General features: G+C 43.3%; 1 protein-coding gene across 1 annotated transcript in view; it reads right to left on the reverse strand.

Moving 5' to 3' along the window:
* SCIMP (SLP adaptor and CSK interacting membrane protein) overlaps nt 1-21,895 on the reverse strand; it is a 77,807-nt gene that overhangs the window by 39,165 nt on the left and 16,747 nt on the right. Inside the window, exons 2-4 of the mRNA XM_083171175.1 lie at nt 17,805-17,934; nt 6,499-6,577; nt 1,197-1,258 (exon numbers count right to left, since the gene is read on the reverse strand). Coding sequence (XP_083027301.1) covers nt 1,197-1,258; nt 6,499-6,577; nt 17,805-17,934 — 271 coding nt within the window. The remainder of the gene's footprint in view (nt 1-1,196; nt 1,259-6,498; nt 6,578-17,804; nt 17,935-21,895) is intronic.

The raw sequence follows: 21,895 nt of genomic DNA on the forward strand, positions 1-21,895 counted from the left end.
TATGTATATATATATATATATATATATACTTATATTTCTGGGGCCCCAGAAATATAAGTGTACAGGGCCCGAAGATTTCTGTTGCCGGCCCTGCTTGCAAGGCTTTGAAGTTCAGTCCAATGTTCAGTCCCTGATTGGCTGAGCTATGCGTCTCCATGGAGCCGGCTATGCAGAAGGGAGACCAGCGCTGGATCCTGGATCGATAAGTATGTTGGTGTAAAAGTGAGGTGTGTGGTTGTGTGTATGAAATAAAGTTATACTTTTCTGTGTGTGTGTGTTTTCTTTTAACATTCTTTTTACAGGTGGACTACAAGTCCCAACGGGCCCATTAATGCTCTGCATACTGGGACTTGTGGTTCTCCAAGTCCCAGTATGCGGGGGAGGTCTGCTGGGACTTGTAGTTCTCCTGCATAAAGCAATGTTACAAATGTGAGATTTAACCCTATCAGGCCGGCATCTACTGGGCACGGATGCCGGTGACAGACCCGGGATTCAGCACTGGACGGGTGAAGTCTGGGGGGGGGACCCCTTTATTGGGGGGATCCCCACTCCTCCAGGTACCCCGTCCAAGGCTGACCAGCCACGGTGCTCATGTTTTGGCCGGGGGACCTTATGTAAAAAGTGTCCCCTGGCTGTGGCATGACCCCCAGATTTTTTGTCCTCCGTATTTTTGGAAGTCCGGCTCAATGAGCCCGGGGCTGGTTATGCTCAAGAGGGGGGACCTCACGCCGTATTTTTTTTTTTACAAACACAAAATCGCACATTACCTCAAATTCGCACGTTTTCATGCCTAAAATTTGCACATTTTCATGCCTAAAATTCGCACATTATCGCACTTAATCGCACTTTTCTTTCCGGAACACACACCTCATTAAATATGCAAATCCGCGGCAAAAAATTTGATTTTAAAAAAGTGCGATAATGGGCGATTTTGAAAGTGCGAAAAACTCTCATTCTATTAAATGCCACCCTACATGTCACCAAGGCTGATCAGAGATAAGACAAATTGAAAAGCTAAGTAACAAAAGTGATGTACTGTATGTATTTTATCTGCTTTTGTACAGCTTGTTTAAGTTCATTCTTCACTTTACGTCACATCAGAACAATAAGAAAAATACATTTATTTGAATTACAAATGGTACCAAATACAATAAAAAAAAAGTAAAATAAAAAAAAAAATGGTACCAAATATTTACCGTAAAGGCTGGGTCTTCCATCTGGTAATACAATTCTAGGAGGAACTGTTGGGTGATATGATCTGGTAAACAGGTAATGATAAACAATTGGTGTTGGCATAATTGGAAATAAATGAAAAATGGAAAAAGCTGTGCGTTGCAGATACAAATATTATAATAAATGGAAAATAAGTAAACTTAGTCTATGTCCTCTAATACAGCAGCAGTCAGATGTGGGTACGCAAGACTACATAGATAAACAGAAAAATAAGAATGAGACTGCGCTAAAATATGAACTAATTGAAAAAATATATATATTATTTAGTAATACAAAATACAAATACAGTACAATAGACATACAAAGAAATAAAAAAAAAAAAAGAAATCAATGAACGCGAACCCAACTAATAATAATTTGTATCGGCTGATTCTATTAATGTTGTTAATATGATTATGATGATTAGAGATAGTATGATATTTCAAACATTTCCTTCATTCATTTTAACTGATACATTCTTTCTGCAGATCCACAGTTGGCCTGAAAACATGAACTGTTGGTAGCTATAATGTCCCATCCTATATGATGGATATGGATATGTCGTTTTTCAAATAAAGACATGTTTTATGCAGCTCTACTGTTGGATTTTGGAAGGATCCTTGAAGTGCTGTTTAAAAAGTTATAATTTAAAGACTCAAGTAATCTTTGTTTCAAATTTATTCTCTCTCCATCTTATCTAATGATTGTAACTTCCAGCGTGCTACACTGTGATCATTGCTAGGGGAACTAAATTTAAAGGCTCCCCTCTCCAAGGGGAGAAGTCACCGTCAAACCCCCCCCCCCCCCCCCCTCTGAGCTTCCCATGAAGCAGGATGGCGTGTGATATATCGCACGTGGTCCTTTTGCATGCGATATATCGCATGCAATCCCAGCCAAGTCTTCCCAGCTGCACAATTCAAGAGATTGCTTGTGCAGCTGGTGCACGACTTGCAGTCTCTGGAGCGATGGGACTGCGTATCACATCGGACATGCTGTCATTCACCTGCAATTTGGGCTCTTTTCCTTCGATTGATCACTGCAATCGCAGGAAACGAGCCAAAATTGCAGGTGAATTGCCCTAGTGGGGGCCTTAAGTAATCCAACACAGCTGCAAAGAGCCCCAATGGATGGAGGGGACCTAAAACACTGAGTGATATACCATATATACTCAAGTATAAGTCGACCCGAATATAAGCCGAGGCACCTAGTTTTACAACAAAAAACGTGAAATATTCTCCATGCATGGCGAGAGATTTTTTCTCTCGCCATGCCCTCGCCCTGTTCCGGAGGGCTCGCTGCCACTCCTGCTCCCACTCGCGGCGAGTCTTAACCCCTGCAGCGGACGAGCGTCCGCGGCAGGGAGCTGGCAGGGAGCCGGGGATCGGTGGCAGCCAGGGAGATTAAAGTCTCCCTGGCTGCCCCAGAACATATGTGGAGGGGAGGTGGGCTCCCCGGGACCCAGGCAGCACAAGCTGCCCCCCTATAGCCAGCGGGGGACCCAGTATTCACTGCACCCGATCGTGCATATGTAATGATCGGATGCAGTGAATATATGAATATCTAATGAGCGGCTCAAGAGCTCTGGCCCCCTGCTGGCTGCTCTGTGTAAAAAAAAATGTAAAAAATATTTTAAAAAAAATTAAATATATATTCATGTGCTATAAGCACATGAATAAAAATAACATGCCCCTTCACAGAAAAAAAATCCTGATTTTTTGACACCAAAATAATAAAAAAAAACTTTTAGTTTAAAAGTTCACATTCCAGTTCTCCATGAAAAGATGGAGAATTGCTACACGGAGAGACACGGCGAAAATCACTTAAAAAGACGGCGAAAATATCACATTGAATAGGGTGGTTCACTTTTGGAGAGCAAAATGCTCCTTCCAACGCGAAAACAGCACAAACTCGCCATAAAACAAGGCAAATTTTTCTCATTGAATACTGGCCATTGACTCAAGTGGGACTCTCACTCGAGTATAAGCCGAGGGGGGCTTTTTCAGCATAAAAAATGTTCTGAAAAAGTAGGCTTATACTCGAGTATATATGGTATCTAGGAAAAATCGTCAACCAAGGTCACAGCCTTGGTCACTGCCTTCAGCAGTGCTACTAATGTGAAATAATTCATAAGCTACAGTACATACTGTATTCATTAATTTGTCAGCTTTCTTTATATAAGGAAATGTGTGCAGTATTTTAGGTTTAGCTATCCTAGGAAATACAGCTGAGTCATGTGTCAGAAAAGATGGCCTTTCCTAGACCATACACAGACTGTTTCCTGTGATAGCAGACAAGAATATATAAAGTGCTTGGTGTGTGGTGATGTGGTGCATGTAGAGCACTTTCACACGTGTATTAACCTTTATCTTTTAAAAATTGGTTTTAGAAAATGTATTAGAACTTTCATTTATAACTGATAATCATTGCCACTTTATGGAACTGATGACAACTATAGGTCAGATGTAAATGCCCCTGCACTGAAGCATGGAGCTAAGTTAATAATTCATGTTTCTATACAATTGTCAAATATCATGCAATGGAGTAATTATCGGCAAACTGAGCATGTGCTATAATCCTGTTTTCTTGGAAAAGTAACTGACAGGAAGTGACTGTTTGGAGGTGTCTCGTGGGAGTTTACAGGGAGTGGTAAGAAAAACGCACGTGTGTCATGGCTGTTTTCAGGGTGAATATTTTCTGCCAGCTGCGAGCTTGTACGTGCTTTTAGCATGGACCCTGCTCCACTACTGCTGTGACCAATTTGTGCATCCATATGCCTAACCTTAGTCCTAAAGTTCCTTGTTCTTGCACATACTGTAGGCTGTGAATGTGTACACAATTGCGAATGAGTTTGCAATGGCTTCAGTGGGCGTCTCTTTTCATGTCTGGGTTCCCTTGCTAACAGTAACAACTCTGTAACCTAGAAAATAACAACTGGAATGAACACATGAATTAGGCCCAAAGGGCATATATTAATGCATCCATGTAGACCGTGATAAACTACCGACATGACGGCTCCAGGACATCTTCCGGGACATGTAACTGCTGCGCTCCGCTAAATATTTCTACCCTATCGATAACCCTTCCATCTTGCGGATAAGACCTACTTGGTCTTATCCGCAAGATGAAGGCGTGTTGCCTCCGCATTGTGTGTCAGAAGTGCCGAGGTCAGTGTCTGCATCTACCGACACACATTTACCGCCGCCTCGGCCGCAGATCTGAGCTATCCATCCTGCATAACCTGAGGGCCCAACAGAGTGATGATGATATTGTTATTATTAATAATGTTAACAATAATGGTAATAATTTGTAACTAAATCAAACACGCAGTTGCAAAATAAACTATTGGTTTAAATCACAGAAATATATTACATATGTAAACTATAATTTAACCTTTGGCATAAATCTATTAATAAATTGCAGTTTATCTTCATGTATATCATTCTGCAGTCACTTGTCATTTTTATTTTATTTAGGAAGTTTATTGGAAGGTCATAATAAATACTCAAAACATTACAAAATTCAGCAGTACACAGTATATGAGTAACACATACTTAAACCAAGTTCAGAGGTTTGGCATCGTGACCTAGTTTCCTATAAGGGGTAGAAGAGAGGAGAAAGGGATGGGGTATATCGGTGTGGGAGAACACGTTATAAAGAAAGGAGAAGAAAACCAAGGGCAGAGCGAGAATAAAGAGATGGGGAATAAGAGAAGACGCTCATGGACACGGTCATATCCTGTTAACTTGGTGACTCAACCTAACTGAAATGGGGAAGAAGAGTTATGTGGTGTAAGCCAGAGACTCCAGAATTTATGAAAAGATTTAGACATGGGGTGTCCAAACTTTTTGCGACGAGGGCCAGATTTGGTGAAGTGTAAATGTGTGGGGGCTGACCATTCAGATTGACCTTCTTCAGAATGGTCCCCCAGCCTGCCCCCATTCACTGTACAGTATTTCCCCCAGCCTGCCCCTTCACTGTATTTCCCCCAGCCTGCCCCCATTCACTGTATGTATCCCAGCCTGCCCCTGCTCCCCCTTCTCTGAATGACTGTCACTGCCTCCATTCACTGTATGTCCCCCAGCCTGACCCTCCTTCCCTGTATGTCCCCCACTCTGCTCCCTTCTCTGTATGTTTCCCAGCCCCTTGTGTGAGCCAGAGGAAGGAGAGGCAAAGCAGGCACTGCAAGGACAGGTGATGTTTGGGCTCCCGCTGCTGCCCTCCTCCGCTCTGCATGTTAAGGGAGCAAGCATCCCCCTTGCTGCCCCCCTCCCCAAACACTGCTGTCACTGTGATTGTGGAGTAGGGTGATATACAATTGCAGCAGCAGGGGTAGGACGCCAAACACATTTGACTGTGGTGGCCGGCACCTCCTCACTGCAGCAGACAGCTAGGTAAAGGCGCGGTCACCGGGGCCTCACCTTTAGTGTCCTGTGCTGTGCTTCCCACATCTGATGCTCTGCCCGCTTCCAGCCGGAGGCTGCGGGCCGCTTGAAATGACAGCACGGCCGCAATTGGCCCCCCGGGCCTGACTTTGGGCATGCCTGATTTAGAGTAATCAATTATACTCGTCATGAATTCCATATGTACTAAATTCAGGAATAATTGGGCATCTAATTTTTTTCTACACATTTAAATGTCTAATTCACATTCAAACAGAACAGAAAACATCCAAACAGAATATTCACATACAGTGCTAGAGCACTGTGCCTTTCACATAAAGCATTGTGGCGCAGGGGTGATGGCATCGTGGCGCAGGGGTGATGCGGGGGGGGGGGCTGGTGCATTCCACAGCATTGCTCTTGCTAGCAATATCCTGCATTGTCCTGCGTGTACAGGCAACGGAGGATGTCACTGTGCTGTAGCACGCATTGTCAGCCACATCATTTGTAAAAAAACTGGACGATATTCTGATTTAGTTGTTCCACCCTGTCAAAATCAGCTAAATGGCTATGAATGTTGTCCAACTTTAAGGAGAATAAAGTGCTATTCTCTCTGGGAAGATATATGCAAATAGTATCTCTAAAGCAATTATGGATGCCTGCCTTAAGCTAGTTACATGGCTGCTTTGTGAGTCACTATACCACCAGATTAGCTTTGAAGCACAGAATTGCACTGACATAGGGTCTGATTCACACCCTACTGCAGGGCTGCGAATTCCTAATTCATAAGATGCGGATGGTGCCAAATTGACCCCTTAATCACTACATGGAATAAGGGCTAGACCAGTGAATGTACTATGTCAGTAAGTTGTATCTCACAATATACTAAATAAATTAAAGGACTTACTCTGTGATAACTGTACTTTTGTGCTCTTGTCTACATTTCTTCTTTTCTTTCAAAGACTTCTGAATCCGCATAGTTAGTCCTTAAAAAATTAAAACATTTTAAAACTTGATTCTGATAGTAGAAGTTACCTGAAAACAACATTAACTTCTAGTATGTATTGCAGTATTCATTGCACGTTAATATCTGAAATTCAGAAGACTTATATAATTATCATGCACAGTATGCTTAATGTGCAGCACATACACAATGTTAACAGGTGGTCCTAGAGAGATGGTGGAACTCCTTTCCCCTAACCCCCCCCTGTACATTAGGCAGAAACTAGGCCAGTGCCAGGGAATGTGTGCTCTACCTCCCAAAAAGGGATAATGGTCCTACAAGGAAGGGGTGTTGTCACACAATAGTAAGTCCAATTAAAATGACAACATACAGTAGCACAATAATATACACATTACACCACATGTAGTGCCCTTGATTCATATTAAGTCACACAGTTTTGCCCCTTATGCACATAATGTTCACAGTTGTGCTGCTTATACACATCTGTCTCTGTGAATCCAGCAGCTCTCCGTCCATGTCCCTCAGCAGCTCCATTCCCTGTGTCCCTCCAGCAGCTTCCCCACCTCTGAGTCCCTCCAGCTCCCTCTCATCTGTCTTCAGCATTCAAAGAGCCTGTTCCACAGAGCCTGTTCCACTTAGTGGCCCTTCTTCACTTCAACGGCGGTGATAGTATGACATCACATACACCATGCCAGAAGAAGAAGCTGCTGGGACAGGCTTTTCTGTTGGAATTACTGTTCAGGACTGTGGTAGAGGTGGAACTCAGTTCCCCCTACCATTAGAGATAGTGGAACTCAGTTCCCCCTACCATTAGGCATAGTGGAACTCAGTTCTACCCCTTTCGACCTCACTTTAACCCCTGGTCTAATTTATTTCACCTTTTAGTAGCAATATAAGCCATAGGCAGAGGTACTGATTACATTCATTGATGGGTCCTAAATGTTATGGGCAAATGACTAGCAGAATGGAAGAAACTAGAAGGTAAATTTACTAAAGCTTCTAAAAATGAAGAGAGGTGATGTTGCCCATAGCAACCAATCAGAGTCTTTCTATCATTCTCTAAGATGCAAATGAGAAATGAGAGACAGAATCTGATTGGTTGCTATTGGCACCTTACTTCTTACTTCAAGAAGTTATGCACAAAGCTTTGCCTGTTGATAGAAAATAATAATATATTTTCATGTCCCATTATGCCCATTATAGATTGCAGAATCTACTGGTCCATAAAGATGAGAAAGTCTACAAAATATAAAATCTATACGAATGAGTTAAATGTTCTTGCTAATTGCCCTAATTACAATTTTTTTTTTTATATTATCAACCATGATGGATGTAATTTTTAAAGAATTTAATGAAAAGTTGAAAAATCTAATGGGCTTTACCACTCTGCAGTTACTTGCAGAGTGGTAAAGCGGGCCTAAGATGAGATAATGATATCTAAAGATGGATCCTCTTTAAATTGTTTATATTTTTGGTGTTAATAAAAAATAAAATAAGAAATTAGAACTTTATTTCCCCTGATCTCTGGAAGATGTATCAAGCCTTGTACAAAGACAAAATTTAGAAGTTGCCCAAAGCTACCAATCAAATTGTAACTGCTATTTGAAGTGTTGGCTACTTTTTCACTCTCCAAGGCTTAGATACATGTCCTCTTAAGAATAAAGAATTTCTGATAAAGTATTATTTCAGCAGAACACATGTAGGGGTTGGCCGATTTAGGGTAATCTACACCATTGGAAGAATCAAGATATGTTTTTGTGTATGTGTTCAATGTAGGGGTGAGCGGGTTCGGTTTTACTTGGATTTACTCGGATCTCAAAACAGGAACTTATTGGCTATGTGACAGCTGATAGCCAATTGGAAAAATCCGAAAATTGCAATATTTTGGTGAAAAGAACCAAGTAAATCCGAGTAAAACCGAACCGAAGGACATTAGCTACAGGCATGATTGTGCCAGTGTAGGTACAGAATGTATGGGATGTTCCATGTGATTAAATAGGTGCTGCAACCATTCATGCAGTGGCGTAACTATAGAGAGTGCAGGGGATGCAGCTGCTATGGGGCCCGGTGGCTTGGGGGGCCCTAGGCCCCAGCAAGCTATCCCCTGCACCTTCTAAAAATGTTTTCCTCATTTTTTATTTCTAATAATCACCGTGACCCGGATATACGTCGCGCACAGCGGCACTTACACGGAGGGAGAGGGGAGGAGGGAATCGTCTTCTGCTGCAGATTCTGTCAGTGTAGCTGAGTCTGCAGTAGCGGAGCCGGGGATGCCACTGTATCAGTCAATGTCCGTCATCCAAGCAGCCCTGGCTCCGCTACTGCAGGCTCAGCTACACTGACAGAACCTGCAGAAGACGCGGCTCCCTGCTCCTGCCTCCCCCCCCCCCCTCTGTACACTGCCGTGTAGCCAGGGCCGGTGCAACGCACAGCAGCGCCCCAGGTGTGGGGGGATGCGCGCCCCCCCTGCCCACCCACTCACCTGTGCAGGGGGGGGGTGAGTGATGCGGGGGGTGAGTGATGGCTTGGGAGGTCAAGCGGCCACTGTCGAGTGTGGGGGGGAGTTTGAGGCGGCTAGCGCCGCCGCCAAATCCGGGGGGGGGGGTGTGATGCACCAAGTCTGGGGGGGGGGTACTGCGGTCTACGCCGACGCCGAGTCTGGGGAAGGAAGACGGAGGAATGCGGCCACCGCATCCGGGGGAAGCCGCCACCGCCGGCCCTGCGTGTAGCCAGACCTGTGCAGCAGTGCAGACAACTGTCTGCATCCCCATTACACTAAGCAGACGTTCTTTATGCGGCTTCCTCTTCCTTCTACTTTCGTCTACCTCCCATGTAAGTACAATGCGGCTGTGTGGGACATAAATCCGGCGACTATTACAAATAAAAATTGAGTAAAACATTTTATTAGAGGGTGCAGGGGATAGCCTGCTGGGGCCTCAGCCCTCCAAAGTCGCACCCTCTATTATTATGCCACTGCCCATCACTGCCGCTTTCACTGCCCCAATTACTCCTATTACCCAATCACTGCTGCTATTACTGCCCCTATTACTAGCCCTGTCACTTCCACTATTACTACGGCCATCATTTCTCCTATTACTATCCCCATCACTGCCCCTATTACTACCCCTGTTACTACAACCATCACTGCCCCTATTACTATCCCCCATCACAGTCACTATCACTTCCTCCATCACTTCCCCTATCACAGCCGCTATCACTGCTGCCATCACTAACCCTGTCACTGCCCCTATCATTGCTGTTATCACTACCCCCATTACTGTCACTATCACTGCCACCCTCACTACCCCTGGTCACAACCCCCTCACTTCCACAAGACGTGTTTATCTGATATTCAGCATAAGTTTATCGTGGTGGTCCCACCACAATAAACTTATGATGAATATCAGTTAAACACGTCTTGTGAGTGCTGTTTTTCCCTGTAAAGGGATTGGAGGTATATATATATATATATATATATATATATATATATATATATATATACTGTATATATACATATATATATATACTGTATATATACAAATATAAATATTAGTACTGTAGAACTGATACCTCCATGTTCACCCTCCACTGTCACGCCTCGCCCCCTATATGCTGTTCTGGCAACCATCACCTCAATCCCCACTCATCCCCACTATCGCGAAGCACAGGGGGCCCCATTCAGAATTTTGCTATGGGGCCCACAAAGGTCTAGTTACGCCTCTGCATTCATGTAAATGGTACTTTGCTACACAGGTGACTGAACAGGTTTAAATGTTTCACCACAGTTGGATTCCTCCAGCACAGAATATTGTTCTAAAGCTTTTAGCAGCAAGGCTTCTACAGTGGACACCAGATGAAATATCACTTTTGACAGGCAGCTGCTAGAAAGCAACGTATAGCGAAACCTCGTTGGTTTTGTCATGAAGGGAAATACATAGCAAAAGACAAAATGAAAGTGTGCAGAATAAAGAGCTTCCTCTTTTCAAAAATAGTTTTACTTTGACAATATTATCAGTAGAGAGCTTACTGTCACCATTATATTGCACAGATAAAGCAAGAATCCTAAAGACATGAAACAATCATCGTTTAAATAGCACAGTGGTCATGGAGTTCGTTATACTCTAAGTAAATAGTATTAGTTGTTTGTGATATTAGTTCATGGTAATACTGTAATATAATAAAACTTAAATCAGTTTAGTCAATGTCATATTTGTGAATTCCATTCATCATGCCAACACTGGTATCTGGATAATAGATTAACAATGCATTGGTCGAAAGTCAATAGGTCAACTCAACACGCATTATGTTGAGAGATAGAAAAGTTCAACAATGCTTAACCCTTTGAGTGCCAAGTGAATTTGTCAAAATTGGTTTGAAAATTGCCAAGCAAACATTTCCATTCATCATAATGACCTGTCATGCTTACCTTATATAGGAAATGTCATCGTTTTATTTTTTCACATTTTTTTATTTGGATTTATATAACAAATGTGAGCCACGCTGGCAAGTTTAGCCAATATTTTGCATATCTCTCACAGAGCTGTTGGCTCTCGTATTTTGCACATCTCTCACAGAGCTTAGCATTTCTAGCAGATATTTTTGGTGCATCTCACACAGAGATGTTGGCACTTAAAGGGTTAATGTTGACCAGTTCAAAAGATTGACCTACAGTAAATGGTCAACATAGCAACATAGTTTTTTTATTTTTTCATGTTTTCTTAACATTTGCTTGATTTATAGCCACATGGATCTTGCAGGAATAGAAACCTAATGCATGTTGACCATTTGGGGGGAAATTTACCAATATGGATTCGTAAAAAATAGGTGTATTCGTAGGCAGAAATACACCTATTTTTTACACATTTGTATTTTCGGGATTTACTATCCCGAAAATACAGCAATTCGTATTCCTAAAGATGGGACATTCATATTTGTATTTACAAATACGAATGTCCTACACCATCGATAGGATACGACAGAAATCACCATTCAAAAGAATGGTGGTTCCTGATTTACTGAGCAGCCGTATTGATAATATGGCTGCTAATTGGTGTAAAACAGGCACGAAAATACTACCGTAAAATACACCTTAATGTTCCTGTCGTATTTGCCTTTAGCCTGCACGGATCAGTCAGATCCATGCAGGCTGCAGTGTAAAAAAAAATAGAAAAATAAATAAATAATAAAAAAAAACCGGTGTGGGGTCCCCCCCACAGCTGTAACCAGCACCAGGCTGAAAGAGCCGGGGCCGGTAATTAAAAATCAGGGAAATCGACAAATAGGGGTTCCCTGATTTATAACAACCAGCCCCAGGCTCCAGGTCCGGGGCTGATTCCCAAAATACGGGGGACAAAATGAGTAGGGGTCCCCCGTATTTTAAGAACCAGCCCCAGGCCAAACCAGCCAGCAGGGTAATGTCACAGCCGGGGGACACTTATTATATAAGGTCCCGCGGCCAAAGCATTAACCCTACCGCCCAGCCAGCCTGGCCAGGGGCCCTGGGGGAGTAAGTACCCCACCAATAAAGGGGTCCCCCCCCCTCCAGGACTTACCTGACCAGGCTGAAGCCTGGTGCTGTCCTCGATGTCCCTGGGCGGTGGGCATCGAGCTGATACTGTGTAAAAGAATAGATGAAAACCTATTGTTTAAAACTGTGGAACTATGAGTCCCAGCAAGCTTCCCCCGCAAGCTGGGACTTGGAGAACCAGCCTGCGGGGCATTAAAGGGCCCACTGGCACTTGTAGTTCCACAGTAATAAAAATAGTACAATAAACACACACTGGCACAATGAAAATAAAAGTTTAATACATCCATTACACACACACACTGATACTTACCTATCTTGATCCCGTAGGTAGCCCTCTGTCCTGGTGTCCGGTGTCCTGTGTCGTCATTCAGGTCCATGTCGGCGCTCCGTGTCATCCTCCAGGTCCATGGCGGTGTCCGGGTCCGAAGTAATCCATGTTGGAGCTGTGGAAGGAAATCCTACTCACCTGGTCCTGTGGCGAAGATGTCCTCTCTTGGTCCGACGAAGTCCAGGTAATCTTCAAGCTGTGCGGCCAATGAAATCATTCTGAGGAGAGGCGCCGAGTATGAAATATCTCTGCATCTCTCCTCAGTGCGATGCGGACAGTGTGGGGACCGGCGACAGCTTGAAGATTACCTGGACTACGTCGGACCAAGAGAAGACATCTTCGCCACAGGACCAGGTGAGTAGGATTTCCTTCCACAGCTCCAACATGGATTTCTTCGGACCCGGACACCGCCATGGACCTGGAGGACGACACGGAGCGCCGACATGGACCTGAAGGACGACACAGGACACCGGACACCAGGACAGAGGGCTACCTACGGGATCAAGATAGGTAAGTATCAGTGTGTGTGTAATGGATGCATTAAACTTTTATTTTCATTGTGTCAGTGTGTGTTTATTGTACTTTTTTTATTACTGTGGAACTACAAGTGCCAGCGGGCCCTTTAATGCCCCGCAGGCTGGGACTTGTGGTTCTCCAAGTCCCAGCTTGCGGGGGAGGCTTGCTGGGACTCATAGTTCCACAGTTTTAAACAATAGGTTTTCATCTATTATTTTACACAGTATCAGCTCGATGACCACCGCCCAGGGGCATCGAGGACAGCACCAGGCTTCAGCCTGGTCAGGTAAGTCCTGGAGGGGGGGGACCCCTTTATTGGGGGGGTCCCCATCCCCCAGGACCCCTGGCCAGGCTGACTGGTCGGTAGGGAGAATGTTTTGGCCACGGGACCTTATATAATAAGTGTACCCCGGCTGTGACATTACCCTGCTGGCTGGTTTGGCCTGGGGCTGGTTCTTAAAATACGGGGGACCCCTACTCATTTTGGCCCCCATATTTTGGGAACCAGCCCCGGACTTGGAGCCTGGGGCTGGTTGTTAAAAATCAGGGAACCCCTATTTGTCGGGGCTCCTTCAGCCTGGTGCTGATTACGGCTGTCGCGGGGACCCCACGCCGGTTTTTTTTAAATATTTATTTCTTTTTTTCTATTTTTTTTACACCTTGCAGCCTGCACGGATCTGGCATATATATGGCATTGGCCAGCTAATACGAATGGTTACACCATCGGAGGGTTACAAAGCAGTCGTATCTGACTGCTTTGTACATTCCCCTCCGGAACACGACTGTGCGTATGCAGTCGTAGTGGAAATACTAATACGAAAAACTAGGTTTTTCATATTAGTAAATTTCCCCCTTGATGTCAACCTAATGATGGTCGACATTGCGGAACAACACCTCTATTGCCTGAATACATGACATATTATAGGTACGTCTCTGAAGCTGAGAATTACCATATATACTCGAGTATAAGTCTACTTTTTCAGAACATTTTTTATGCTGAAAAATCTCCCCTCGGCTTATGGGTAATATGCAAATTGCTGCATGCACAGAGGAGTCTCAGGTGCACAATATAACCTAGGATCTGTCATTACATTAACTTACAATATTTACCCAGTGGATAGCGGTAATTTTTTCCAACATTGGGCCAACCACTTGGACTTCGTATGGACATATCCCACAGCCTATACAACCAGGGGCGGTATCTATTCTTTTCATATCTGCTATACTGTTTGGGCACAAATAGGAACGGACTCTCCAATATTGCTGCTAAATTGTGGAAGTAGGTGTTTGCTATCAAATTGTTTTTACAATTCTTATCATGGTCTGATAATTACTGTATATACTCGAGTATAAGTCGACCCGAATATAAGCCGAGGCACCTACTTTTACAACAAAAAACTGGGAAAACTTATTGACTCAAGTGGGCCCCTCACTCGAGTATAAGCCGAGGGGGGCTTTTTCAGCATAAAAAATGTTCTGTAAAAGTAGGCTTATTCTCGAGTATATATGGTAATGGTGTGATTTTATTTGTTTATTAAAATATCATGTAAAGATCATCCAATTTTTATTTTATTTATATTTCAAGATCAATTAGCGCTGCATCTTTGGTTCTTTTCGGATTTGCACAATATAAGGAAACTAACGGAACCAAACGTGCAACTGAAGACTCTTCAGCTCTGCAATTAAGACTAATCATTATCTATATAATAAGTTGAAGAGTCTGTGTGCGTGCGTGTGTGTGTGCGTGTGTGTGTGTGTGCGTGTCCGTTGCATTGCGGACACACCGTGGCACTCAGAGCCACCAAATTCTGCAACAAGATACCTCTGTACCCGGTGGTGTGCACCTCGAAGCCGTTTTTGGGAAATTTCACTTAGAAATTTAAAAAACACCAAGTTTTAATTTGCCTTAATTGATGATCTGGGAAAAGGATCGACGATCTGGGAAACCGTTGCGAAGAAACAACTCCACACCTGATTTCATTGCTGTCATTGAGTATGAATGACACATTCTAAAACTATGGTGGAGACTTTAAACAATTAGGAATAAATGAGGATATACATAGACCACACATCACACACAAATGAACACATTGTACACGTGCACACACACACACAGTACACCACATATGCACACATAGTACACAACACACACATATATACGTAGCGAGCTTCACACGCTTACACATTGGACAGATACACACAACAAAACACACACATAACACACCACATGCAGTACATCACAAACCCATATACACTACAACACACACCCAAAAACAGTACAACAAACACACACACACTTAAACATTGTGCAGATACAGAAACACACACAAACATTGCCAGGATAGGCACAGCACACTACACTACACACACATGTATATGTAGCGCACCTCACAAACTTACACATTCGGCAGATACACACAACACACACACATAACACACCACTCACAGTACAACACACACCCACATTCACTACAACACACAGCCAAAAACAGTACAATACACAGATCACACACACTTACACATTGCACAGATACACACGGCACACTACACACACACACATTTATACGTAGCACACCTTACGCACTTACACATAGGGCAGATAAACACAGCACACACACACACATAACATACCTCTAACTACACAACACACACCCACATTCACTACAACAAACAGCCAAAAATAGTACAATACACAGATCACACACACTTAAACATTGCACAGATACACACGGCACACACATTTATACGTAGCACACCTTACGCACTTACACATAGGGCAGATACACACAGCACACACACACACACATAACATACCTCTAACAACACAACACACACCCACATTCACCATACACACCCAAGAAACAGTACAACATACACAAAACACACACTTAAACATTGCACATATACACACAGACACAACATACACATACTGTATATACATAGCACACCTCACACACTTACGCATTGGACAGATACATGCAACACACACAACCACATACACTACATCACACACACAAAAACAGTACAACACACAGAACACATAAAAAATTGACGTTTATTTAACAGTCTGTACCAGCAAATAAAAACTGTACCTAATGTACCGTTTTTTCTTTTTCCCGCATATCCGTCTCTGCAGTCCTCCAGCCTGTCACTGCGCTCCCCAGCCAGTTGCACTGAGAAATCTTTGTCCTGGCCAATGCACCCCTTGAACAATACAAAGTGGGTACACTGCACTCACCCTGTCAGTTGTATGTTAGGCACTGCTCTGCCTTGAGGGTGTCCCAGACTCTTTTGGTTCATAGATAATGTTTGGTCGATGGGCATGAGCACTGCATGTATTCGTTTGAATGTTATGAGTGTAACAATTTGAAGAATAATACTGAGATGAAGATTTGCCACGTTAAAGTGTACAATTTACTCAATAAATAAATCGTGAAAAAAATATATGTACATAGAAGTACAACCAAGAAATAAAAGTAGGTTAAAAAAATAAATTCTAATTCAAACTGATAATTGTTTGGATGGGATGGGTTGCCAAACAAATCTATAAGTGGAGGGGGGTATGGATATTGTGGGCATAATTAGTGTTTGGTACACCTACAGGGGGTCCCCAGTTGATGAGAAATTTTCACTACAGTGTCACCGTAGGGGGAAATCCAATTGGGGTTCAGGTGGTCTTTTAGGGACCCCTTTACAATCCCGTTGGTCTCTTCTCCTAAAGCCTATGGTCTCCCTCAGTGATTGACTATTATTAAGGGAGACCGTAGGCTCAAGGAGAAGAGACCTACGGGATTGTAAAGGGTCCCTAAAAGACCACCTGGACCCGAATTGGGAATCCCCTTATGGTGACACTGTGACCATGACACTGTAGTGAAAATCCCATCAAATGAGTAGCCCCTGTAGGTGTACCAAACACCAATTATGCCCACAATATCCATATCCCCCTCCACCTATAGATTTGTTTCACAACCCACCCCCATCCAAACAATTATGAGTTTGAATCAAAACTTATTTTTTAATCCTACTTTCATTTCTTGATTGTACTTCTATGTACACTTATATCTTTTCATGATTTATTGAGTAAATTGTACACTTTAACATGGAAAATCTTTATCTCAGTCTTATTCTTCAACTTCTTACACTCCAAACCTTATCAATGCACCCATTGATGATTGCGATGGCTGAATCGGTGGATTGGCCCGGCGGGTGTAGGGAAGAATTTGGCCCATTGCCCCCATTCCCAGTGGTGCATTGCAGTGTTGTGCGGGTAGACTGCGTTGCGTTATGACGTCATGTGGCCAGGCCTGCGGACATGCTCCCACACTCAGGGGCTGCCCAACTGGTAGAGATGACCGGTGCATGTGCTTTACAGATCTCCAGACCTCAGAGACTGCTGCAGGCTGGATTGGTGAGGGGAGCGGGAGTGGCAGGGAGCGTTGAATTTTTTATTAATTATGGCGTGGTAAGTAACGCCCAGAAACTGTACAATTGAAAGTATAGAAATGGAGGTGTGGCCACATCCCTTTCTGATTATGTACCGATTTCTGACCCTCAGATGTTGGAGGCTATGTCATAGGTGCTAAATCTCAGGAGTGGATGTAGAATTCATCAACACATACAAGTTATCAACTCAGGATCGTTGTGTTTCAAACAACACCACCACACCTGAATTCATTGCCGTCATTGAGTATCAATGCAAACACATTCTAACATTATGGTGAAATCTACAACAAATTACAATCTTAGGTCTTTGGCACAGCATACTGTAAGATTACATTTTTCAGCAATTTTGGAAATAAAAAAACCCCAAGGTTTTCCCGGGCAACGCCGGGCGGGTCAGCTAGTTAAGGAATAATTAAACAGACAACATGTACTTACTTCTTGAGAACTGAGTTCTGCATACACAAACCATAATAAGGCTGATAATCCCGGCAAAGAGGATGATGCCTCCGAAAACCAGAATCCAGAAATACTGCCTCAACCATGTCTGCTCCATTGGTGTCCACAGCTGTGGAAAACATAGGACAATGATCATATTATATACAGTAACTAGATCAGGGTGAAGCTAATGCTCATCTTCCAACATTTGGAATGGGGCTATAACATTTTTGTTGTGTGCTTATGTTTTATTCATCTCATTATGGGGCAGATGTATTAAGCCTGGCGAAGAGATAAAATGGAGATAAAGTGGAAGGAGATAATGCACCAGCCAATCAGCTATGTTTGAAATATGATAGATGGGAGTTGATTGGCTGGTGCATTATCTCCTTCCACTTTATCTCCAGTTTATCTCTTTGCCTGGCTTAATACATCTGCCCCTATATTATCTATAAACAATATGGGTGAAATGTAATTTGGTGAGAGAATCAGAAAGTGAGAGATTTCATAAGAAATCTCCTGTGGCAATCATTTACACAGCAAGATCACACTGGTTTTGCATGTTGAGTTGTCCTATTTAAATGATTGCCACTTTAAAAAAACCCTGGAGATTTCTTACCATTACCAGATCTCTCACTGGGCAGGATTCACTAATAACCCCCGCTGCACATCGCCGGCACTCGCATTGTTAATAATCGCATATGAAGTAACATATGCGATTATTAACGCCAAGGCAGAAAAAGAGTAATGTGTGGTGCGCTATCAGCAGCTGCTGGCACTGGGTTTGTCAGACCCAATATTGATTAATAGAATAAAAGAGAGGGTGTGCCAGCGCTGGCTGTAATCAAATGTAACAATACACGGTTCTCAAAAAATGTATACAATTTATTAATAACAATAATAAAAACAATTTATATTAAAATGAATGAGTCGCTCTGGAACATGAAGTCCATAATACACAATTTATGAAAGGCTATCCCAGGGGTTAATCAAATTTGGTTTTGAGCTGTTTAGCTAGTGAAATGATATGAAGAAGAGCTGTATATTACCATCCCATTGTGCCTGGTAGATTTAGATGCCAGGATCTGTGACGAAGTGTCCTTGGGTTGTCCTATAATTTCAAGGACTCAGGATATCCCAATTTGAATGTCGTCTTGGTTTTTGCTGGATAAATTAGGGATCATGCAATATCCCAAATGATTCTTAGGTCCAGAAATATTTTTGAGGGTCATCGATGGGAGAGTGGACACGTCACTTAGCAGATGGAGGGATGGATGAAGGTTCAAAACAGCATTTTTTACTGGTGCTCAACGCGTTTCCCCGGAATCCCCGGCTTCATCAGGAGCAGATATGCTTGTTTGTAAGCTCTGAGCATGGCTTTATACCTGGTAGTTGATTACCTAGGTGATTTCACCTGTGCGCTCATTAGTATCTAAAAACATTTTAATCATATGAGAACCGTGTATAAAATACAATACTAGTCTAGTTTACTCTATATAGGAGGCAATACATTAAATTATAATATATTTTATTGAGAATAAATACAAAAAATCAAACGAAAATATAGATGAACCCGTTTGCATGGGTCACATGACCCGGAAGTAATTATCCACCATTGAATGGATTAGTAAAAACGAGGCTATTACATATTACATATTGTATGATAATGGTGGACCAGGCTACACATCACAGGCATCAGGCGCGTCCCACCGCTGGAAGCCGATTGCCGGTATCGGCATTACCAACGGCGGATCACGTCCCGAGCCCTGTGTGTATCTATCGTGTTGCCGGGCAACGGACGCGGTCACGTGATGTCACGTGACCCGCGCCGTATCCAGCAACTGAGTGTGCGTCCCCTGCACGATCCGCCCGCCGGAGAAGGACGTATACACGTCTCTATGTCACGTATCATGTGACAGACTCCGGCTGAGTAGACGGCACAGGGAAGTGTCCACTGCGTTGTCATGACAACGCCCGAAAGCCGAATCTCCCTATCAGGAGATCCAGTCAGGGTACTATATTAATTTAAGGACAGAAAATATACAAAAGAGTTGGACATTGATTGTATCAGGATATATAATTCATCTGAATCTCTCCACCACCGCAATAAATGTTTTTTTGAAAAACAATAGTTATTTTTTCTTTTTTCACATATGGAGTAATAATTTCACAAAGAGATACATCATGATACATCATGATATCGTTGTTATTCATATAACATTCTTACATATTTGTTTAGGGAAATCTTTACACAAAAAATAATAATAATAATAAATGAATAAACAGAACACAGAGGGCAGGAATTATATTCGTTAGAGTACTGTATGGAGTTCAATTGTCTCATTTAATCCATCTGAATGCAATGAGTTAAATTTTAGAGTCCAATAAATTTCTCTTTTACACGCCAAGGCGATGACCGGCGATGTGCTGCGGGTCCCCCCTCCCTCCCTGCACCCTCAGACGGCTGTGTGACGGTCCTCTTCTTCCTCCCTGCACCCGGAAGCGGTGCAGGCAGGAGGAGATTCACTGGTCCGGGCAGCACAGCAGGAGGCTGCCCGGACACAGGTGAGGGAGGGCAGCACGGATCAGTGGGGGGCACGCGGGGCGGCGGGGGACGTGAAGGGAAGCCCATAGGCTTCCATGGGGTTACGCCATATAGAACTGGCGTAACCCCCCACAGTGAAGCCCCGGCGGTGGGGCTTTGTTGCATATAGAAATGCGGTAAAAACCACGAAAACTGGGTTTTTACGGCATTTTCAGTTTGGTGAATCTCGCCCACTGTCTGATTCTCTCACCCTATTACATTTCACCCAATATCTCTATGGGCCCAGATATAAGTGGCATTGAAGAGCTGACTCTTCTTGTATGACAGGAGCCAGTATGATATTCTCCTGCAGCACCTGTCACCTGTCACCTGTCACAAAGAGACAGCACTAGACACAGCCCATCTCTGGAGGCAGCTATCATCTAAGGGGTTGCTGGAATACTCTCAGAGTGACAAACCAGAGATCCTGCAAAGCCACGCCTCTTTATATTAGTTCATGCCCCCTTTTTTGGCTGGAGTAATACAGAGTATGCACTGGGTGTCACCACGCCCGGTGATGCCTATGCCAGATACAGATGTGATTTACGGATTGTTTAGCTGTGGACCACATGAAATCTCATGCAAATAATACAGTGGCTATAAATAATACTGATAACTTGGCCCTTGGCCAAAACTGCACTAATATCATCTCATGTTTCTGCATTAGCTAGTTTAGGACAGTCGAAGAAATTCAGTTGAAAACGCATCCAATTTTCGACTATTTTCCATGGATGCAGTGTCGACTGTAAACAACGTTGAACCTGCACTGGCCAAATAAATGGCTCAAAAATCCAGGCAACATTGAATATCCCCCATAATCTCCATATCTTTGCTTAGGCTTCTGCTACTTGAACACATTTTTTGGATGTAATACTACCAAAATGTATTGTAAAATCTACCCAGTACCAACCAACCAGCACTGATATTTGCAAGACAAGAAAGGGGATGAGACCACTGAAGAATAACACTATCTTGGCACTAGCTACAATTACAGCCTTGCAATGTTTTCCATTTCTGATGCGGTAACTATGTTTGCCATGCTCCATTCCTATCACATACCTCCCTACTTTGAGGAGGGAGGAGGAGGAGGGACACTGGCACGTGCCAGAGCTATGCCCGAATATGCTATGGGCGCGACCTAGCGGGGCACGTGGGGCATGAATAGACCCTGTGCGCCTGTGCACACCGTGACAGTGGGGACTCCCAACTGCCCCCCCCACCTGCCATGGGAGACTGCCGGCCCCGGGCGGGAAGTGGGACGTCCCCAAAAACGTGCCGTTCCCATGGAAAGCGGGACAGTTGGTACGTACGCTATCATCATCACTTAACATTTTACCACAATTAATTTAGACACTATGCAGCTGATGCAAAGTTTTATGTATGCACACTTCAGGGTACATTTTTTTTTTATTCAATAATTTTTATTGCTTTTTGAAAAGAACAAAAAGCAAATCAAGAAAATACACCCCAGATTAAAAGGACATATAGGGGGAAATTTACTAAAGGA

This window comes from Crinia signifera, chromosome 2 (genome assembly GCF_055691185.1).
Source record: "Crinia signifera chromosome 2, ASM5569118v1, whole genome shotgun sequence".
Lineage (NCBI taxonomy): Eukaryota > Metazoa > Chordata > Amphibia > Anura > Myobatrachidae > Crinia > Crinia signifera.